This window comes from Camelus bactrianus, chromosome 34, assembly GCF_048773025.1.
Source record: "Camelus bactrianus isolate YW-2024 breed Bactrian camel chromosome 34, ASM4877302v1, whole genome shotgun sequence".
NCBI classification, from domain to species: Eukaryota; Metazoa; Chordata; class Mammalia; order Artiodactyla; family Camelidae; genus Camelus; species Camelus bactrianus.
This window is the reverse complement of record NC_133572.1, coordinates 18218536-18240044: the sequence shown is the minus strand read 5'-3', so window position 1 is coordinate 18240044 and position 21509 is coordinate 18218536. Positions and strand designations below refer to the sequence as shown.

The 21509-nt window shown below is 35.2% G+C and overlaps 1 protein-coding gene across 6 annotated transcripts in view; it reads right to left on the bottom strand.

The window, feature by feature from the left end:
• Positions 1-21509, bottom strand: part of CCDC91 (coiled-coil domain containing 91) — a 224978-nt gene that overhangs the window by 69986 nt on the left and 133483 nt on the right. For all 6 annotated transcript variants that reach the window (XM_074357765.1, XM_074357768.1, XM_074357767.1 and 3 more), the window contains 3 exons: positions 6843-6935; positions 6689-6757; positions 3566-3742 (listed from right to left, as the gene is read on the bottom strand). In XM_074357765.1, coding sequence (XP_074213866.1) covers positions 3566-3742; positions 6689-6757; positions 6843-6935 — 339 coding nt within the window. The remainder of the gene's footprint in view (positions 1-3565; positions 3743-6688; positions 6758-6842; positions 6936-21509) is intronic.

Below are 21509 nucleotides of genomic sequence, written 5' to 3'. Positions count from 1 at the left end.
GGTAAGAGATTAGGACCTTCTTAGGTCTTTCCTGGGCACATATACCTTATGTATGTGTGTGACCTTCAAGTATTCCAAGAACATTTTTAAGAGAAAGAGCTTTTCAAAGTTATCTATGGCAACCACATTTCCCAGAATTCTCAATTTTAAGTTTTTTGGCTGGCCTCTTGTTTGCCCCAAGTGGTATTTTTGTCCCAGGCAGCTGAAAAGTTAAACAGTTGCCACTTATTGTTTCTGACAAACATTGTGGGTATAGAGCTTTTCCTGCTGAGCAAACACTGAGTCAGGTCGAACATCAACAAGCCTTGTGAATGCAAACTTTCTAGGGAACTGCCAGTCAGGCCAAACAGTAACAATTCTCTGGGGACAGTTTTTCTGGAGCTCTGAACCTGGTCTGCTCGTTCAGTGCCTTCTCCATTGCTGATGTTCACAGCTGCCGTGATTGTGATGCTGTACTAGTTTTTAAAGCTACCATGGAGTTGGGCAGTAGGGGATGGGAATTAGGCAAGATAAAACTCTACAAAGCTTGCTGTACTTATAGACAGAGATTTAACTATTTTTCTTGAATAAATACTTCTTGGGTTGTTGAAGCTACTGGTTAATTTCCAGAGTTCTAAAAAAAAAAAAACTGATTTTGTCCATTTTTGCTAGTTTTCTCATTGCCTTTCTGGAGAAGCTAATTTGCAAAGGTCCTTAGTCTTGCCATTCCACAAGTTCTGCCTGGACCCTCCCTTTCAAAGAGTATCAATATTTGATACTTTATAATATATTAAATGTATAGACTTAATCTATCTGAAATTCATTTGGTATACAAAGTCCAGAAGGAAATGGGCAGCCAATAGCAATTACAATTGACCCCTGAATAACACAGGCATGGGTCTACTTAAACATTTTTTTTTTCAATAAATACATACAGTACTACATGATCCACGGTTGGTTGAACTCGCAGATGCAGAACTGCCATATGGAGGGCCGACTTTAGGACTTGAGAGTTGGCAGATTTTGGAATTAACAGTGGGTCTGAGAATCAATCCCCCACAGATACTGAGGGATGACTGTATTTTTAATCTATTCTGGGTTAATCAGTAAGATACTTTTGAAAATCTAATAAAAGGTCTAGACTATCTCTGCAGAAAAATCTGCACATGTACACAAATTTTGCATAACTTCAGTAAATTCACAGACTGTCTAGGGCCCCCTTCCATTGAACTCAGATTAAAAACCCTGAAATGCTAAGGTAACTTATCCTATCTAATTTGTAACTTCATCTTTATAGATTAGTAAATTACAGGAAAATCTGTGCCTTTGTATTCTATCCTATTCCACTGGTCTGCGTGTCTGTCTATATCCATAACGGTGCCACACAGTTTTAGTTATACCAAGCATCTTTCTGCCTCAGGGCCTTTGCGCTTGCTATTTCTCATGCCTAAAGCACTCTTTCCCCAGCCACTCACAAAGTAAATGCCTCACTTCAAAGCAGGCCTCAGCTCAGATGCTACCTCCTTAGAGAGTCCTTACCTGACTGCCTGATTTATACATTGGTTCCCTCCCTCTCTAGCCTCTTACACAGCTTCATTTTCCTTTGTGACACTGATCACTACTTCACATTCTTATACCTTTAATAGCTCCCTGTCAGTTTTCTTCACAAGAAGGCAGGGAAAATTTTTTTTTTCACTACTGTACCCCCAGAAATAAGTATAATCCTGGGAATATAATGGGAAGTCCTTTCAATTATTAATGTAAAACACCAAAGACTAAGTTTGACCATGGCAATTTATTTGCTTATCCTGCTGGCTTAAATAAATAAAAGATATGAAAGATATATAAGCTTTATCTGGCTCCAAAGAAAAGTAATTTCTCAATTTTCTAGAATAGAACTAAGAAGTTTTAAGGGGCTGGTAGAACGACAGCTGTTTGATTTTAGGTTTTACTACAACCATGTAAGAATAAAAGCAGTGAGCTCTTTAAGGAGGACCTGGCATACATCTGATAGCACCAACTCACATTTGAAAATCTGAGCGTTACTTGGCAACACTGTTCTCTCTCCTACAGATCTTCTCTATTCAACTGTCAGCTACAAGGCAATTAAACACATACACACTTCTCTCTCTAGAAAAATATACAACCACTTTTAAAGAAAATAAACACAAAGTATTTATTCACAACAAGACTGGGTTATCGTCACAGTACTCCGAGCCAACAGACAACAAATATCAAAGTATATTATATACTATAGTATTTCGTGTGGACAAGAATGCTCCTGACAAACTGACAGAGAGGATGCTCTTTAAGATACATTTTTGTTGTTGTTGTTTGGGTGATGAGTATGTGCTGATTTATTCCTGCCCTCTTTCCCAATTTCATGGTGACTAATAACCCACATCTGTGTTAGCTTAAAGGAATGGTCTGTGGTCACAAAAAAAGTTTTAAGTAAACTCTCCCAAATGACCTTACTGGCATGGAATTCCAACCAAATGAACTGAGAGACAATTAAACACACATACAATATATATATATATTTGTTGATACTAACGTAGGTTACAGAAAGAATTAGAAAGTAATCATTACTTTAATGGAAAAAAGCAAGGAAAAAAAATAAGATCTATTACCACACTACTGTTATACAGTTATCTTACCATAGATGTCATTACAGATCTGTATAATTTTTAAAATAAATGAGTTAACTGTGTGTTCTTGAGAATAAACTTAGGTGACATCTTTTAAAAGCATATAACATTGATCCTGGATATTAGAAAGACTCAGCATCCTAGGCTTCATTAAGATTAGCTAATGACTCATAAGTAAATCTTCTAGGTTGTTTGTTCTCAAAAGTTAGTCATTTCAGGTACATTTATAATGCACGGTTGAATGAACAATGGACATATATGTAATGTTTTGATCTGTAAAACAAAGATTTCCATAATTTTTTTTTTCTCTTTATACTTGTTGGAAGAAAGATTTACTTGATTTATTCAGATATCTCATTGTCTATATAAAGAAAAGACCAAACACAAGTAAAATAGAACCATGCAAATTCAATTATGGAAAATGAAATCAATGTAGTTTTTAATAGTTCAGGTAAGTAATCAAGTTATTTTGTAGACAGGCCACATGTGTTGATGCGTATGTATCTTACAAGACTAAGGGGTTATTTGTCAGGTTCTGTTACTGCTACCAACCACAGGTACATAAATATACAAATTAGACATAAATTAATCAATTAAACTGTTTTCCATACACATATATTTTTTTCTTTGATTGTATATGTATGTGTGTGTTTGTGAAAAAGAAAAAGCAAACATATTAAACAGGAGCCTTAATGCAGCTGCAAGGACTGAACATGAATTTGGATTCTGACTTCTTTGCAAATAGAGTAAAAAGGTAAAGTGATGGGTGTTAAAAAGTAAAAGCGCAGATAAATTGAAAATTATTCAGTTAAAATATTCAAATCAAAGGTAAGACAATTATGTCCAATAAGGTGATTTCAAGTAAAAGAAAATAGTAGCAGAAATACTTTATTTTGAGAAAAAAAAAAAAATATTGACAAAGAGCGAATTTTACTAACCTGACTAATTTTTCTTTGCTCCTGTATAGCTTTTTGAATCTCCTGAGACACTTTCTCTTGATCCTTCGCGTGCTCAGTCTTCCATAACTCCCTTTCTTCAGCGTGAGCTTTTTCCAAATGTTTTCTTTCCTCTTCTATGGCTTTTAAAACTGCTTCCGTCATTGCTTCTTTCTCAAGCTTCAAAATAAATAATGACCAAAACAAAAATGTTTGAAAAAGTGACTACACAATATTCCTTAAATAAGACAGGCTTGAATTAACCTAAAAAACACAAAACTTTGATTCTATAGGTTCCTTTCTGATGTTGTAATTGCTGTAAAATAAAATCAACTATTTGTTTTTGTGCAAATAACCAACTTATTTCTGTGGCATTTCTAAACTTCAAAGAAACCAAGGCTTAGCTTTAAGTAGCGGTTTTCAAACTGTTTGGCCTTAGGATCTCTTTATATTCTTCAAAATTATAGATGCCTTGTAAGAGCTTTAGCTTACTTGGGTTACACATGTTAAGCTTTTACATACTAGAAATTCAAACCAAGAGAAAATAAGAATATTTACTCCTTAATTCATTTAGAGTTCATACCATTAAATGCACAGTATAGTAACACATACTGTATTTTACGAAAAATAATTATATTTTCCAAAATTAAAGAATGAGAAGAATGTAAACCTCCTTACTATGTGACTTAATACAAGAGCCTAGATTCTCAGACCTACCTTTTGTATTAAGTCTGTAATGATATTTTTTTGATCAAAGTATATTAAAAAAAACAAACCCAGTCTCACAAAGATATAGAGAGAAAAGCCAGCTGAGATCACTGTAGATATTCTTTTTGACTCCATACAAAAACTTAACAAGAGCTAGTTCTTAAAGGTAAGTTGCAATAAGGAAAATCAAACCATGCCAATGGATTTTTTTATACTGCCTTACATTATAATCCTCTCTTGCCCTTTGAATGAACCCTCTATCTAATTTTTAAAACATTTTTTTATATGGAAAACACTGATTCAGTGAGTTATGCAACTCCTCCAGATGTTGACACATTTCATTATATCATAACAAAAAAAGGTCACATTTGTAAATGGATTTCATACAACTCCGTCTGTTTCATGCGTATAACTATGCTTTAGTCATGGTTTGTAGTTTTCACACTGGAGGGAAAGAAGCCTTCCCTTGCAGACCGGTTACGCTTTCTTCTGTGGCTAAAGTCCTTTTGGAAAAGACTAGCCCTACCTGAAGAAGTCTTCTCAAACTTCACAGCGACCTAGGAATCCATGTTAGCGGTGAGGCGCTTCAACAAGTGTGTGCTGCTTGGTTGTTTTTACATTTTCCCTGCTCTTATCACCCTCAATCCTCCACTTTAGCTGAATGCAACAATAGCGTTAAGACTCTGTAGAGGCCCTCCAAATGCCTTGGCCGAAAGCAAGGCTGCTGATCCTTCTAAATCCCAGATTCACCTCTTTGGGAGGTATCTCATACATTTTCACCCTCTGAGATAGTCACGGGACGCCCAATGCACTTGGCTCCTGTCAATTTTGACTCCCAACTGATAAAAGGAGAGACATCCCAATATTGCAAAGGCCTAATTGCTTCCATTAAAAATAACCATGGCTCAGCAGAGCATCTTTTCACCGTACACCCTTGGGAGACGATGACCTTAAGCATCGCACCTTGCAACCTGGAGATTTTGTCTACTGGAAAAGACAGTTCTGAAAGAACTCTCTTCAGCCTCACTGGAGAGGCCCCTATCAGGTACTGATAACCAATCCTTGTGCTGCCAAACTCCAAGGAATAGACTCTTGGATTCATGTGACACACCTAAAGGAAGAACCAAGCCCTAACTGAACCTCCATATCACCTGGTGACATGAAAGTAAAGATTTCCCAGAAATAAAGCAATGACATTTGATGAGACAGCTTCCCCAAGAAACCTAGACCAGGCCTGTTGAAAGTGTGTCACCAAACCTTTGATGATGACATAACACTTCAGACGATCTCCAATCTTGATAACACATGAACTTTAGATAAAAAGTGCCTGGGAGGTCTCCTTCCTACCTTTCTTCATTACTTGAATGTCACTGCAATAGGTTTCCAGTCCACATTACACCCAGGAAGGGTCCTTCCTGTCACTGAGGGACAAAAAGTCCTAAAACTGGAAAACCTGACTCTTGATCAGCAGTGATTTCAGAGAAAGATCTTGATCAAAGCGGAAAATAAACAGAAACTTCAATTAAATAAGTAATTAATTAAAATTTAAATAGTGTCAGGAGACGCAGTTAGGGGGAACTACCATTCCCTGCGAAGACAGCAGAGGCCAATGGAAGAGGACAGATCCCTCTTATGTCCTGTTAGGACTCAGACTGAGAAAAGCCAGAGACTCCTTGTTTGCTGTAACAGCCCCAACTTCCTTTTCTCTCTGTGAAAGTGCTCTCCTTGCCACGTGGGAACTTGTATGCGGCTCACCATGGTTGCACACCCCAAAATGCAATTCTCTGCTGATCCTGAGTAAACCCACCTTTGCTGGACAACTATCAGATAGTATATTTATTTCAGGTCAACATATGTATTTATTAGTATATGTATATTTAAAATCTATGAATATACTACCCAGATGAACTATTTCAAAGTTGCTTTAAAAATCATAAATATATGTACATATACACACATACATACTCATTACTTGTATGGTACCTACCAAGTGGATATTAGTCTCTCTTTCTCTCTATATATATACATACATTCTTTTAAAAAATGATTAATAATCTAAACGTAAAGCATTTCAATATCATCATGATCTTGTGTAATGTAAATTTAACAAGAATATGAACAGTAGAAGAGGACAAAAAATTCTTTTTGATTTTTTTGGAATGAAATATTTTTAAAAGTAGACTGACTATACCATTAATAAACTCAGTTTGTTAGTTCTACTTATTTACAAAGAAACTGATTGTTATCAGGGGGTCTGTACCAGGCAAATAATTAGACATAAAAATGATAAAAAGCAATTCGTACATGAGACCAATAGCATTCAATTTAGGCTTTGAGGTGGGGGTAAACACAACAAAAACAGAACTAATAAAAACTACTGCAATTAAACTACAGGATAAACTTTTCAGATAGAAATACCTTTGCAGCAGATACTAATGCCTCTTTATTTCTTTGTCTTTCTTCCTCCAAACATTTTTCCAATATTTCCTATAAATGATAAGACAGATATTAAATGTATTATTTGACGTAACAAAACATTCTTTCCACACTCTGATCAAACTTAAACTATTACCTTCTGTTCTTGAGATTGCTGAATCAAAGCTTCCTTTATTTTTTCTTTTAAGAGTTCCTTCTCTGTATCAAGCATGTCAAGCAGCCGCTGATGCTACAAGGAAAGATAACTGGATCATGATTATGGCACTGAGATCAACACGTAGAACGGCTGGTGGAATTCATTTGAAGTCGTTAGTAGAGGAAACAATGGAAACTTTGCTAAAATGAAGGCTTAGGAGCCACGAAACACTGAATTCACCTTTCTTCCATCAGCAAAGACATATTTTCCTTTTGCCCCAAACTCAGTAAAGTACACGACATGAGATATAACTTCAAAACTATTCCAAATATGAAAGTGAATCAGAAAATAATGAAATAAAATATCTTTCCCATAATTAAATGGAAAAATGACTCACTGAAATGATTAATATTAGCTTGCAGCAAGAGAGCAATCAGATGATAACTGATGTTTGCTTGATGATCAATTATCCTAATAGATTATTTGTGCTTCTAGTAAAGTACCGTTATAGAAATTGAAAGAATATTGTTCTCATCCCAAGATTTTGCTGTAGGTTCAAAAAAGTGAATATGCAAACAATCAAAGGAATATTATGTGATAGCTGATATTAAAGAATACAGAGTTCTTGTATTTATTTTTATTCCAATGTGCTAATGAAAAAGCACACAGAACCATGAGCCAGTTATCATGGACTAGGCACTTAGAGTTTGAACAAAGTTTTCTTAAGAAAATGTGCTATGTGTAGACTCAATATCTTCAACAGATAAGCCAGATACTTTTTCTGAACAGTGTTCTTAGGGGAAACAAAACCAAAAGAGATATACATACATATATATTATATATATACATATATATTATGTAGATATACATTCCTACTCAGATTTCTCATTTTCTAAAGGCAAATAAGATATTTTCTCAGATTCAGACTGCATTTACATAGAAGCCTTCTTTAAATATGAACTTATTCTGATACCCAGTATTTAAAAACAGATCTATATCATTCAAGTTGTTCTGATTTAAAACTTTTTTAGGCAGGCAGTCTACATTGAGAGCAAGTGACCGAACAGTCAGAAAGTTGAGATAATCTATTTTTCCTATTTTTAATATTAATGTTACTTTTTATCATTCTTTTTCAAGAAAATAAGAAAAATTACAAGAAAGATATGGTTTTTCTTCAAAAAAACCTGAACTGTGATACAAATCATGACACAATTATGAGAAATTACTAGTACCATATGAGTTTGTGAAAAGCATTTGAGTAATAAATCAGTAGACTTAGCATATAATAAATAATAATAACTGAGCCTTTAATTGTGTATTTTATATAAGTCCAGATGCACACAGAATTTCATAAAATCAGAATCAATACTAGTCCTACTTATAAAACACACGATGAAATGTGTTTTACCAGGCAAATAATTAAACTTAAATATGATAAATAACAATCCTCATGAGACTGAAAATATTCAATCTAGACTTTGAGGTGGGGGAAATAGAACAAAAATAGAACAGATTAAAATTGTTGGAATTAAATGAGAGAACAAACTTTTCAGTCACCAATAATTTGAAAATTGTTATGTTTACTGTTATGTTAATAAGCCAGACTAACGGAAATTAGTAAGTATTAATTATCAGCAGGCCACGTTTCTCCAATGGTCCAAAAAGCATTCGTCAAAGAGGATACATTAGCTAAAATCACAGTACCATGTTTAGAAAATTCATTCCTAAATTTCACTTCTTAATTCTGACAGTACACTGCAACAGAAGACCATCTTTGAGCTGGAGCTAAAATAAATCCAAAATTATCATTTGGAAGGAGCATCCTACATAAGATACACCCTAAGTAAAATCACTGATCTACTTAAGAAAATACAAGATAACTGACTTTTCTTGTACTCATAGATAATAATTGTCTCTTGAGCACTTTTATTTAAAGTTTCAGATGCTGTTAAAAGTGCTTTACATGTAGTTATACCACACTAAATGCTCACAAACAAACTGATAAATCAGGCAATTTCTTCCTAATTTTCAGATGAGCGATCTGAGACCCAGGAAGGCTACGTAACTTGCCAGGTCTCGAATGAAGAACTTCAGCAAGAACTGTACCTGCACGCTTATTTCCAGCAGCAGTAATTACCTAACAGCTGAGAGCAGCCCCATTATTACCAAGTTATTACCTAGGAACTAAAAGTACATAATCCATGTAGGATGTCAGGTAAGACCTCACTTCCATTTGGCTTTAAAAGATTTTGACTAATCATTGCTTCTGATTTTGTTCTTTTCAGATTAATATTAAAATAAGATAATTACCTGAATAAACATCGGTATTAGGAGAGATGATTCAGAAAGGTGCTGAATGGTGTGAGAAAAGTTTAAGTCTTCAACAGTTCATTTGTAAAGTGAATAATCCACAAGTTGTTAATCAAGAACTATACGAAGTTCAGTAAAATGTACTGTTTTTGTAAGACACATATGCTCACTATGAAAAATGTAAAGAAGTGAGAATCATCCAGAGTTCCATTATCTAAAGAAAATCACCGATAGCATTCAGGCAAACATCCTTTTGGACAGTTCTCTGTATACAAAGACATTTTACATAATATGTTTATAAAAACTGTTCTGTAAACTTTTGCACTCAAAAAAGGTACAGACTTATTTCTATGTCAATACAATTGTGCTGTATTTTGTTTCATTAAATTAAATTTACATTTTTATCACTGCCCTATCTACACACATTTATGTTGTTTGCAATATCTCATTTTTAAAACATCTTGGTTTTTATGCATGCGTCTTTGTGAACTTGTGAATCACAGACTTATGAAAAGCTCCTAGAAGTATTAGCGGGTTGAAGATTGAACATGTTTTATATTTTAATGCATATCTTCAAACTGTACTCCAGAAAGAAAATGTCAAATTACAAAAAAACAGTAGGACAAGTTGGTGAAGGAGACGACCTGAGAGAACAGAACCGTGGACCGCAAGGGCAGCTAATCAAGGATTCAGTCCTGCTACTGCACAGGGAACCCCTGCACAGGGACATTCTAGTGGGATCTTGTCCTATCTTCTAACTCACTCAGATTTATTTTTTTTTTAAGTAACAATGGCGTTTAAAAAAAAACATAATTGTTGGGAGGGTACAGCCCAGCGGTAGGGTGCGTGCTTAGCATGCACAAGGTCCTAGGTTCAATCCCCAGCACCTCCATTTAAAAAATAGTAATACATAAACCTAATTACCCCTGCCAAAAAAAATTTATGTTAAAAACTTTTTTAAAAGGGAAGAAAAACACACCATGTCAGTACTAATCATATTAACTTCAGACAGAGAAGAATTTTTTTTTCCAGAAATCAATGGAGTAAGTAAACAAACAAAAAGCTGGTTCCCTGAAAAGATTTCTATTATACATAAGCCTCTACCCAGGTTAACTAAGAAAAAGAGAGAAGACACAATTTACTGATCCTAGAAATGAAAGAGGGAATATCAATACAGATCCTAAAGATATGAAAAGAATAATACAGCATTACTAAGAGTAACTATATGTTCAAATTTTTAATTACCTAGTTGAAATGGATGAACTTTTTGAAAGGCAAAATCTGCCAAGACTCAAATAGACAATCTGAATAATCCTATATCTATTAAAGAAATAGAATTAATAATTAATAACCTTCCAAAATAGAAAGAAACAAGCCCTGACTGGTTCAACAGTGAATTCGAACAAACATTTGAGAAAGAAATTACACCAATTCTCTACAAATTCTTTCAGAAAATAGGAACAAGAAGAGAGAATACTTCCTAACTTACTCTATGAGGTCATCCTAATACCAAAACCAGACAAAGACATTAGAAGAAAACCATGAATTTATCATGAAAATACATGCAAAAATCCTCAACAAAATATTAACAAATTGAATCAAAAATGTATACAAAGAAATATACACCATGACCAAGTGGAATTTATCTCAGGTATATATAGCTGGTTCAACATTAAAATATCAATGCAATCAACCACATCAACAGATTAAAGAAGAAAAATTACATAATCATATCAATAGATGCAGGGAAACTATTTGACAAAATTCAAAAGCCATTTATGATATTCTCTGCAACGAGGAAGAGAGAAAAACTTGTTCAACTTGAAAAAGAATAGCTACAAAAAATCTACAGCTAACAACAAACTCACAGTGAGAAACATGAAGTTTTCTGGCTAAGATCAGGAAAAAGGCAAGGAGGCGTCCTCTTATCAATGCTTTTCATCATTGTACTGAAAGTCCTAGCTAATGCAATAGGATGAAAAGGAAATAAAAAGGAAGACAAAATTGAGCTGTCTTTGTTCACAGATGACATAACCATTTTTGTAGAAAAAAGAGGAACTGACAAAAAATTCCTAGAACTAGCAATTATAACAAGGTTACAAGATACAAGATTAATATACAAAAGTCAATCCCTTTCTTATATAGTAGCAACTATGAAATTAAAATCACAATACAACTACACCCCAAAATGAAAACCTTACGCATAAATTTAACAAAAATGCACAAGATTTATATGAGAAAAACTACAAAACTCCGATGAAAGATATCAAACAATTGAATAAATGGAAATACATTCCAGGTTTTTGGATGGGAAGACTCAATGTTGTCAAGATGTCAGGTCTTCCCAACTTGATCTATAAACATAAGGCAATCTCAGTCAAAATCCCAGCAAAGTATTTTATGGATATTGACACTCATTCTAAAGGTTACATGGAAGGACAAAAAACCCAGAATAGCCAATATAATAGTGAAGTAAAACAAAGTTGGAAGACTGGCAGGCACTGTCTGACTTTAAGACTTACTATCAAGCTACAATAATCAAGAAAGCATGGTGTTGGTAATTAAAAATAGACAAAGAGGTCAAGGAAACATAAGAGAGTCCAGAAATAGATCTGGAAAAATACAGTTAACTGATCTTGACAAAGGGACAAAGGCAATACAATGTTACAAAGATAGTCTTTTCAAGAAATGTTAGAATGATTAGACATTCACATGCAAAAATACGAATCTAGACACAGAGCTTATCCCCTTCACAAAATTTAACTCAAAATAAATCAGAAACCTAAATGTAAAATGCAAAACTTATAAAACTCCTACAAGATGACACAGGAAGAAACCTAGATGGCTTTGGGTAATGACTTTTCGGACATAACACCACAAGCACAATACATGAAAGAAATAATGTGTAAGTTGGACTTTACTAAAATTGAAAACTTCAGTCTGAAAAAGGCAATGTCTAGAAAATGAGAAGAGAAGCTACAGATTGGTAGAACATGTCTGAAAAGACATATTCCATAAAAGGTCGTTAATCAAAATATACAAAGATCTCTTAAAACTAAATAAGAAAATGAACAAGACAACTGAAAAATAGGCAAAACACCAAAACAGACAACTTGCCAAAGAAGATATACAGATGACAAATCAGCATATGAAAAGACGTTCAACATCATATGCCATCAGGAAATTACAAATTAAAACAAGGTATCAGTACACACTTATTAGAATGGTCAAAATCCAAAATACTGACACCACCAAATTCTGGTGAGGATGTGGAGGAACAGGGACTCTCAGTCACTGCCAGTGGGAATGCAAAATGGTATCGTCACTTCAGAAGACAGTTTGGCAGTTTTTCATAAAGCTAAATATACCCTTAGCATTTGATCCAGCAGTTTTGTTCCTTGGTATTTACCCAAATGTGTTGAAAACTTATGTTTACACAAAAATCTGCACACAGGTATTTACAGCAGCTTTATTCATAACTGCCAAAACTTGGAAACAAACAAGATGTCTTTCAGTATGTGAATGTATAAATAAACTGTGGTACATTCAGACAATAGAGTATTATTCAGTGCTAGAAGGAAATGCCTTTCAAGCCATGAAAAGACATGGAAGAAACTTAACTTCATGTAACTAATTGTAAGAAGTCAATCTGAAAAGGTTACATTCAGTATGATTGCAACTGTATGACATTCTGAAAAGGCAAAACTATGGAGACAAGAAAATATTAGTGGTTGCCAGGGGCTAGGATAGAAGGAGGGGTGAATAGGAGGAACACAGAATTTTTAAAACAATAAAACTATTCTAAATGATACTACAATGGTGGATACACGTCATGAGACACTTGTTTAAATCTACAGAATGTACAATACCAAGAGTAAATTTAATGTGAATTATAGACTTTTGATGATAATGATGTATTAATATGGTACCACTCTGGTGTGAGATGTTGATGGCAGAGAAGATTTTGTGTGTTGGCAGTGGCTACATAGGAACTCTCTGTACTTTCTGCCCAGTTTTACTATGAATCTAAAACTGCTCTAAATATGAAAGTCTATTTAAGAAAAAAAGATTGTCAGGTCAAATTAATAATAAAAATCCAGCCATATGCTGCTTATAAGAGATATACCTAAACCAAGGAAGACTGATAATTAATCAGTGGTAAAGAGCTTTAGGCGAATTCTAACTAAGATAAAACTTAGTCATATTAATAAAACTATTCAACAACAGACTTTAGGTAAAGGGCATTCCTAGAATAAAGACATCACTGCAAAATGATACCAGGAAGATATAAAATTTAAATTTGTATGCATATAATGACACAGCCTCCTAACATATAAAGCAAAAACTGACAGACCTGAAAAGAAAAACTGACAGTCTCATTATTAGACTAGGAGATTTTGACACATTTCTTTCAATAATCAGTAAATCAAGTAGCGGAAGATTGGTACAGTAACATAAAATTTAAACGTAACCAACAAGCTTGATTAGTGGTGATAAACATAACACTATACCAATAGTAGAGAACATACATTCTTTTCAAGCATACATGAAACATTTATGAAAATTTGCCAAATACATAATAATTAGGAATCAATAATTAAGAGAAATTTTTAAATATAATACTTCGGATTAAAAAAATTCTGAATATAATTTTACACTATATTAGACTGACTTACTTGTCGTAGTCAACTACAGGACTGAGCAACTACAGGACACACCTGCCACAGGCTGCGCTTTTCTCTTTTACAGAGAAAAAAGGCAGGTATGAAATGGTTTTAGCATAACACACGAGTAGGTACATCATTACAGAGGAATTCGCTGATGGAGTATTCATCCTAAACAGAATTCATTATCCTTTAAATAGTGAATTCTAATAACATTTTCCATATACAATTTTAACTGAATCTATATACAACTTCTTATGTTTCTTTCCCATAGATATACAGTTTCTTTATAGCAAATTTAATTAGTGCCTACTCTTTCTAATAGTGTTTTATGTAAATAAATATAATGACAGAAATCAGATTCCCAATTCCAGACTACGAGCTTCTTTAGGGCACTGACTGCATCTGCTTTTGCAAATTGTGCAAGCAGGTGCAGAGAATGATACAGACAAAATAGGATGAATCTCGCGTATTTAGAGTATTGTTTTCATTAACTGCCTTAAGAGTGTGTATTAAAACACTCATTTTAATTACTTCCTCCCGCTGTTCCCCTTCCATCCCTCTTCTTTTCTTTTCAAAACCATCAATTTGTTCTTTTGTCATGCCTTGGCCTTCATAAAATCACAAAACAAATCTGTGTATTTAACATTATGGTTTTTAATCCCATCCCTTCCCCTAACTAAAAGAAACAAGTATTGTAAAATCAGCTTTAAAATAATACATGTCTTGGTGGACAGCACAATGTCCCAGTCATGCATATACATACATGTATTCATTTTCATATTTTTTCCAAGTTATTACAAGATATTGAACATAGTGCTCCTATTCATTTTTCAGTTGCCCTGCGATGAACATTTTTGTGCATCAGTATTTCTGCGTCTTTGGAGACTGTTCCTTAGCTTAGACAATCAGAAATAGAAGCCCTGGATCAAGGTGGGTATTCATGTGGAATCCCCCGAAGTCTGTCTCCTTTTACGCTCTAATCATGACCAGGGCTAAGGGTTATCAGTTACACAAACTTTCACCAATTTGACAGGGAGAATGTGGTATTGTGGTTTGCATTTCTTTGACTCCTGGTAAGATTAAACTGTCCTCCCTGTTAAAATGATGATGATGATGATGATGATGATAAGAATAATAATACATGTCTGTAAATTATTAAACAATTAACTTTTGTAACAGTCTTTCGTAAATTAACTTGCTAAGACACACACCTAAATAATCCAAACTTGGAAAGCTAGGAAAACAACCCCGGGTAAAACAGACCATCTAGGATGAAATTAATAAATATCAGAGAAGATAAAAAACATCCACTCAAATTTCTACCTGATGTCTCTTAAAAATGCATATATACACTGATTACTACACAGGGACATGAGGGGCTTTTAGGGGGTGATAAAAAATGTTTTAATCTTGATTTAGGTGATAGTTGTGAAACTATATAGGTTTGTCAAAATTCAAAGAATGGTATATATGAAATGTATGGATCTTATTATATGTGAATTACACTCCAATAAACTAAGAATAAAATATACATATATTTTAAATTAATTTTTAACTCATATCATTTCTGTATAGTTAAAATACCCTTCCTCTCTCTTCTAGTCAAAAGCCAGTCTTTCAAGTCCCATGAAAATGTTACCTCTTTTGAATTCTTTCCTGAAAACTCAGAAAGAACTGCCTACCCTCTTATCTATAATCCCAGAGTATTTTGTTCCTATCACTAGTGTATGGTTTATTGTACTTTATTGTGATTCAATTTATAGCTGTCCCCATAATAAGGCTATTCGTTTCTTGAACACAGAGAATGCTCTTATGTTTTTAAAAACCTTTCCAGTACAGTGCCTAATATACTGAACGCTTTCAATTTAAGTTTATAACACCATTTTAGATACTAGTATTCAAAAGAAGTTATCAAAATGACTGCCTAAAGATGACTTAAAGAAAAAAGAGCACTGGATTAATATCTCACTCTGATAACAAGAAGCAACTGTCTTCTCCTGTACTGTGATGGAAGCAAAAAAAGCGGTGGTCACCTAAAAATTGTACACAAATATTATTGGGAAACTAATTAAATAACTCTAAGTGCAACCTGACCAACGCTTTAACAAGGTTACAGTTTGAACCACACCAATCATCTGGTTTGCAAGATTTCCTGCTGGACATCAACACCAACCACTCGTTAGACCCAAAACCACCTTGGGAAATAGCTGTGGCTAAGATTTACACAGACCAGTAATGGACTAAATTACTGGTTCAGTTGAAAAACAGGTCAGAAGCATATATAACATGACAGAAATTGGAAAGTCAATAAAAAGAATTATATATCAGACTCCCAGCCCCACTCCTCAAAATTTAGCTGAAAGTTTTAAGACTCTGAAGTCGCTGGAAGACTTAAGAAAGGTCTGGCAATTTTCTTACGTGAACCTTGTAATTATCATGAAATGTAGATCTGGTGAATAACATCTTGGGAAAGATTATCACATTTTTAATATCTGTTAGATAGGAAATAAAGTAATTACATCAAACACCTTTGGCATATTTTCCTAAAAGATTACCCGTCCATCTAGAGAAAGAATGTAGAAACAGACAATGACTCTTTCTCCTCTGTATGCAAGAAAAACATATTTCCTAGATGAGAAGGGAAAAATTTTCTAAGCAGAACATTTTATTTCCTATAGTCATATAAAATACATATTTAAAATATAATATGCATTATTTCCCCCTCAAATAAACTATATACCTGTGAAGTATATGAGGACACACAGTAAACACTGAATGATCGTGAGTGAGTACATTATGTAATGAAAAATACAGTATTAAGTATTTATATCAATTAAAGACAGAATGCTTAAGAAAAAAAAATAACAGAATATTCAGAAGGGTTCAGCCCTGGTTCTGATCAGATTATCGGAGGGACTAATAGTTTCCAAATTATGTCCAACAGAGTACTAGACATCCCCATCCCCTCTTCAACTGGAGTCACTATGCCTTTATTGGTCTTACTTGTAAGAAAATGCTTCAATAGGAGTTTAATTTAAGAAAAGGTTTGATGGCTAAAACAAAATTGTTAAAGCAGATAGTGAAAACATATATTCACACTCTTGGTTTCAGCTTTGACATGCAAAGAGCTTGGAAATACACCCTGATTCTTAAAACAAGAAAAAGCTGAACAAAATAAAGATCAATGACATGCCTTAGCTCCATCAGAGAACTGTGACAGAGCAGATGGCCACCAGAAAATTTACAACTAGGCAAATCCAATGAGTCTCAGCCAAGATCTTCATGCTTGGAGCAGAAGCTGCTGCAGATATAAACTAGTAGGCACTTTAATAGTAAATGTGAGGAACAGCTAGAGGCTGAGGGCGAGCACTCTTGAGGGCTGATGGCTTAGGGGGTTCCATACACTCTCATGGGTTCTTCCCCCGAGAAATCCCATCAGGATCTCAGTATGAAGAGCCAAGAAATTTCCCCTCATAGTTCTGGCAAGGGGAGCAGACAAAGTAACCACTGTGAATTATGCCTAGAGCGTTCTCCATAACAAAGGTCTATTCTTCAGGTGAACAGACTTTATCAAAACCTTACAAAACATTCCACCTGGGCAAAATGCATTACCAAGACTCCAGCTCCCTCTAGCCCTCCATAAAGGAGGGGGTAAAAACCAACAAACACTCGTGAAGGTCACAAGTCCACTACAAGAGGCAGATTTAATCATAAGATCACAGAATAACTCCCCTCCCCAAAGCCTTCTGTCACCAAACCAGCAGGGTCCTAGGGTAGCAACAGAGCATGACAGCTGAAAGAGCGGTAAAAAGCAGACTCTTCTAAGGAGTAGCCCTTAGGGAAGCCAAAGACAAGGCGGGAGACGACAGCAAGAACCTCTCAGGAATCTGAGCCCTCTGGCAACTTGCAGCAACAGAAAACATTAAACGCAGCTGCTCGCACCTAGCTAAATTAACAAAGCCTTCCACTAAAAGTCTATTTCCCTCAATTTTGAAAAAACATGTTCATCTTTTTTTTTTAAGTGAGGTATAATTGACATATAACATTATATTAGTTTCAGGTATACAAAGTAATGATCTGGTATTTGTATATGTTGAGAAGTGATCACTACAGTAAATCTAGTTAAGACTGGTCATCACACCCAGTTACAAAAGCATCTTTTAACAAAAAATTATAGGCATGCTAAAAGGCTGAAAATAAAAAGTGTGAAGGAACCAAAAAAAGCATCAGAACTAGTTTCGGATATGACAGAGATTTCTGACTATCAGACTGAAAATTTAAAATAAAAATGATTAATATGTTGAGGACTCTAATGGAAAAAGATAACATGCAAGAAAAGGTAGACAGTGTACAGATGAGAACGCTAAGATAGAAACAAAAGGAAATACTAGATGTTAAAACAGAAAGAGTGCCTTTGATGGGTTCATCAGTAGAGTTAACCCAACCAAGGAGAGAACCACAAGCACGAATCATGAGCAAAGGCCAATAAAAACTTCCTAGACTTAAGTGCAAAAAGGAGACAAGAAAAAGGAAAACAAAACAAAAACACAGTCAAGATCTATGAGATGATTTACAAAGGAATAACATACGTATAACTGGAATACCAAAAGAAGAAAAACAGAATTAAGCAGATGAAATATCTGAAATAATACTGGCTAAGAATTTTCTAAAATTAATAACAAACACCAAACAACAGACCCAGGAAGCACAGAGAACACTAAGCCAGAAAAATACCAAAAAAAAAAAAAAAAAAAAACCAAACAAAAAAAACAAGCAAAAAAAACCCCTCCAAATCTTCCACCTACTTGTATCATATTCAAACAGCAGAAAAACAAAGAAAAAAAGAAAATCTTAAAAGAAACCAGAAAAACATTTTATTTACAAGAGTAAAAGGCTAAGAATAACAGTAGACTTCTCTTCGGAAACCATGCAAGCTAAAAAAGACAGGAGTGAAATATTCAAAGAGTTAAAATAAAAAACCATCAAGAAGACAGAGCAGAGATTTGCCATACCACATATTAAGACACACCACAATGTAATAAAACATAGGAATAAAAATAGTATGGTAATTGTAGAAAAGCAAACAGATTAATGCAACAGAACAGAAAGCTCAGAGTCACGCCCATGTACACATGGGAACTTATATGAAAACGCAGCACCACAAAACAACGTATGAAGGGTAAGCTGTTCAGTGGTTCTCAAACTTTTGCACAAGGTATCGTAACCACCTGGAGGATTTGTTAAGCGAATGATCAGCCCGAGAGCATCCGATTCAGTCTCTGCAGTTGTGCTAGAGGACCTGCATTTCTAACCGTTCCCAGGGGACGTTGACACTGAAACTGCTAGTCCAAGAACTGTATTCTGAAATCCACAGCCTTAGCGTCTTCAGCTCGGCTGAGCTGGAGAGAGCACGCTCTCAGGTGTGGGAGCTGCGGACTGAGCAAGGACGAGCCAGAATGAAAGCAACAAAGAAGCCTTTCGTCACTTACTGCGCTCGCGGCTCAAACCCTCTGACTCCTCCCTGCTCCCCTGAACACTGAGTCAGAGTAAGGAAGAGTGCCTCCCTCCTCCGCCCAATAAGGAGGCCTTGGCAGAAGCGCCCGGGGAAGATTTCCATCCAGTGCTTCAGATGAAGAGACCTAGAAACAGAGGTACCCAAAGTAAGAGCCAACTATGTGACGAGCACGGCCAGCCTGGGGTCTGAACACGTGAATGCTCTGGCTGTGTGCCACATCTAGAAACAGCAGGGGAGTTTTCCCCTGGGACACCTGTCAGGTGAAGTCTCTGTCGCTGCCTATGGTCAGGCCTGAAAAAAATCACACATAGGTTTTTTAACCAGGAGCCAGACTCTTCAAGTATATGCTGCTGGGAAAAGGGGCTCATTTTAGGGAGAAACATGAAGATGGATCCTGGATCTGCATCTAACATTATAAACCAAGTAGGGCCCTATAGGGATAAAAATAGCACAATGTGAAAAGTAAAACAAAGTTAATCAGAAAAACATGTACAAGTAAGCCTTTGGCTGTAAGGACAGTAAAGAAATGCTTAAAGAAATTTAGCACAAACCACAAGGCAAAAATGATTAATTGGATTACATAAAAAATTAGAGATTTTTTTTTAAGTAATGGACACTGAGAACAAAACTTATATTCCATTTACAGATGAAAGAAATTTGTGTTATCTAAAACCCTTCAGGGATCAGTATTTCAATTTACAAAGAACCTGTGCAAACTGACAAGAAAAACAGATCAACCTGAACTGGGGGAAAAAAAAGCGTAAATGAATAGGCAACTTATTGAAAAGTTAATCCCCAAAGTTAACAAACTTACGCTAAGAAATACAAGTTAAGAATGATGTGTCACTTGTGAAAAAAGTAAAAATTAGAAGCTGGATAATGCTAGGTCTTTGGGGGAAATAGGGATGTAGGAATGTGCATTGCTGGTAGGACTAAGTGGCCTTGTCATCACCATTTTGGAGAACAAATTGGCAGGAGTTAATGAAGTTAAGTACATGCATAGACTATCATACAGCAGTTACACTCTTGGATGGAGATGATGATAAACAATTGATACATGGATGAACAGACATGGTTTTTGTTTTTTTTTCCTTGCACTAAACTATAAGGGCACATAAAAGTTTCTGGGTTGGTGAAGAGTTAAGAGAAACCTAGATGTCGATCGTGGGTGGGTGCATAGAGAAAAATGGTGGATTCACACCATGGATTCTGTAATTCAAAAAAAAAAATGAATTCAATTTACACATAGTAACAGATGGATATCAAAACACTGGAATTGTTTGTACACACAGCAGCAGTTTTAGATTTTAAAAGCATTTAACGTTTAGTGGATTTCTCTTAGAAGAACAGTCAAAAGTAGGAAACAGAATGAGTTCCATACACAATGCCATCTTTGTAAAATAAAAATACATGCACACAAAATGATAACCCAGATTGCAAGAACATACTCAAATAAGGACATATACTAAAATGGTTCCCCAATGGGAGGGAAGACATTAGGAGTAGAGAAAAAGGACACAAATTTCGTATCTGTATGCACACATACACTTTCGCACATGCACACTCAGAAGGGCCTTGTAAAACACAGCAGGATAATATGCCAAGAACTGAGGTAAGTATGATGAACTTTCCTCACCTGACGTTAAAAAAGATAAAGGTTACGACGACACTGATAAAGTGAAGAACAGTATTACTGACGGCTAGCCCAAGAGGGTGAACTGTGAATGGAAACAAAAACCGCATTTTGCAAAACACACTTGAGTCACAAAATAAACAAACTGTGCCAGGCCTAGCCACGGTGTGATAATAGACTATCTCAGCTCAAATCTCTTACCAACACTTCACTCAGACTCATACATTCCAAGACAGGACCACAGAAAAACTAATCGAACAGTAACTCTAGACAGATTCATGTATTCCAAAGGTCACAGGTAGTTACAGCAGTTGTTTTTTTATAAATTGTGGCAAATCTCTTGCAAGACCGTTCTGTGACTAACCCTATCCCCCCAATCCTACCATTATTCACCCCAACTGTCCCTTTCAGAGGAATTCACAGTCCCCCTGGTGTGCGTTATCGCTTGCTGCAGCGAGCTTTAAACCATACAGGTGAGTTCCTGGCAGTGACTCATGGGCTTTGACAGGAGAGTACAGGGGGGTAAACAGAAGCCTCTCTGG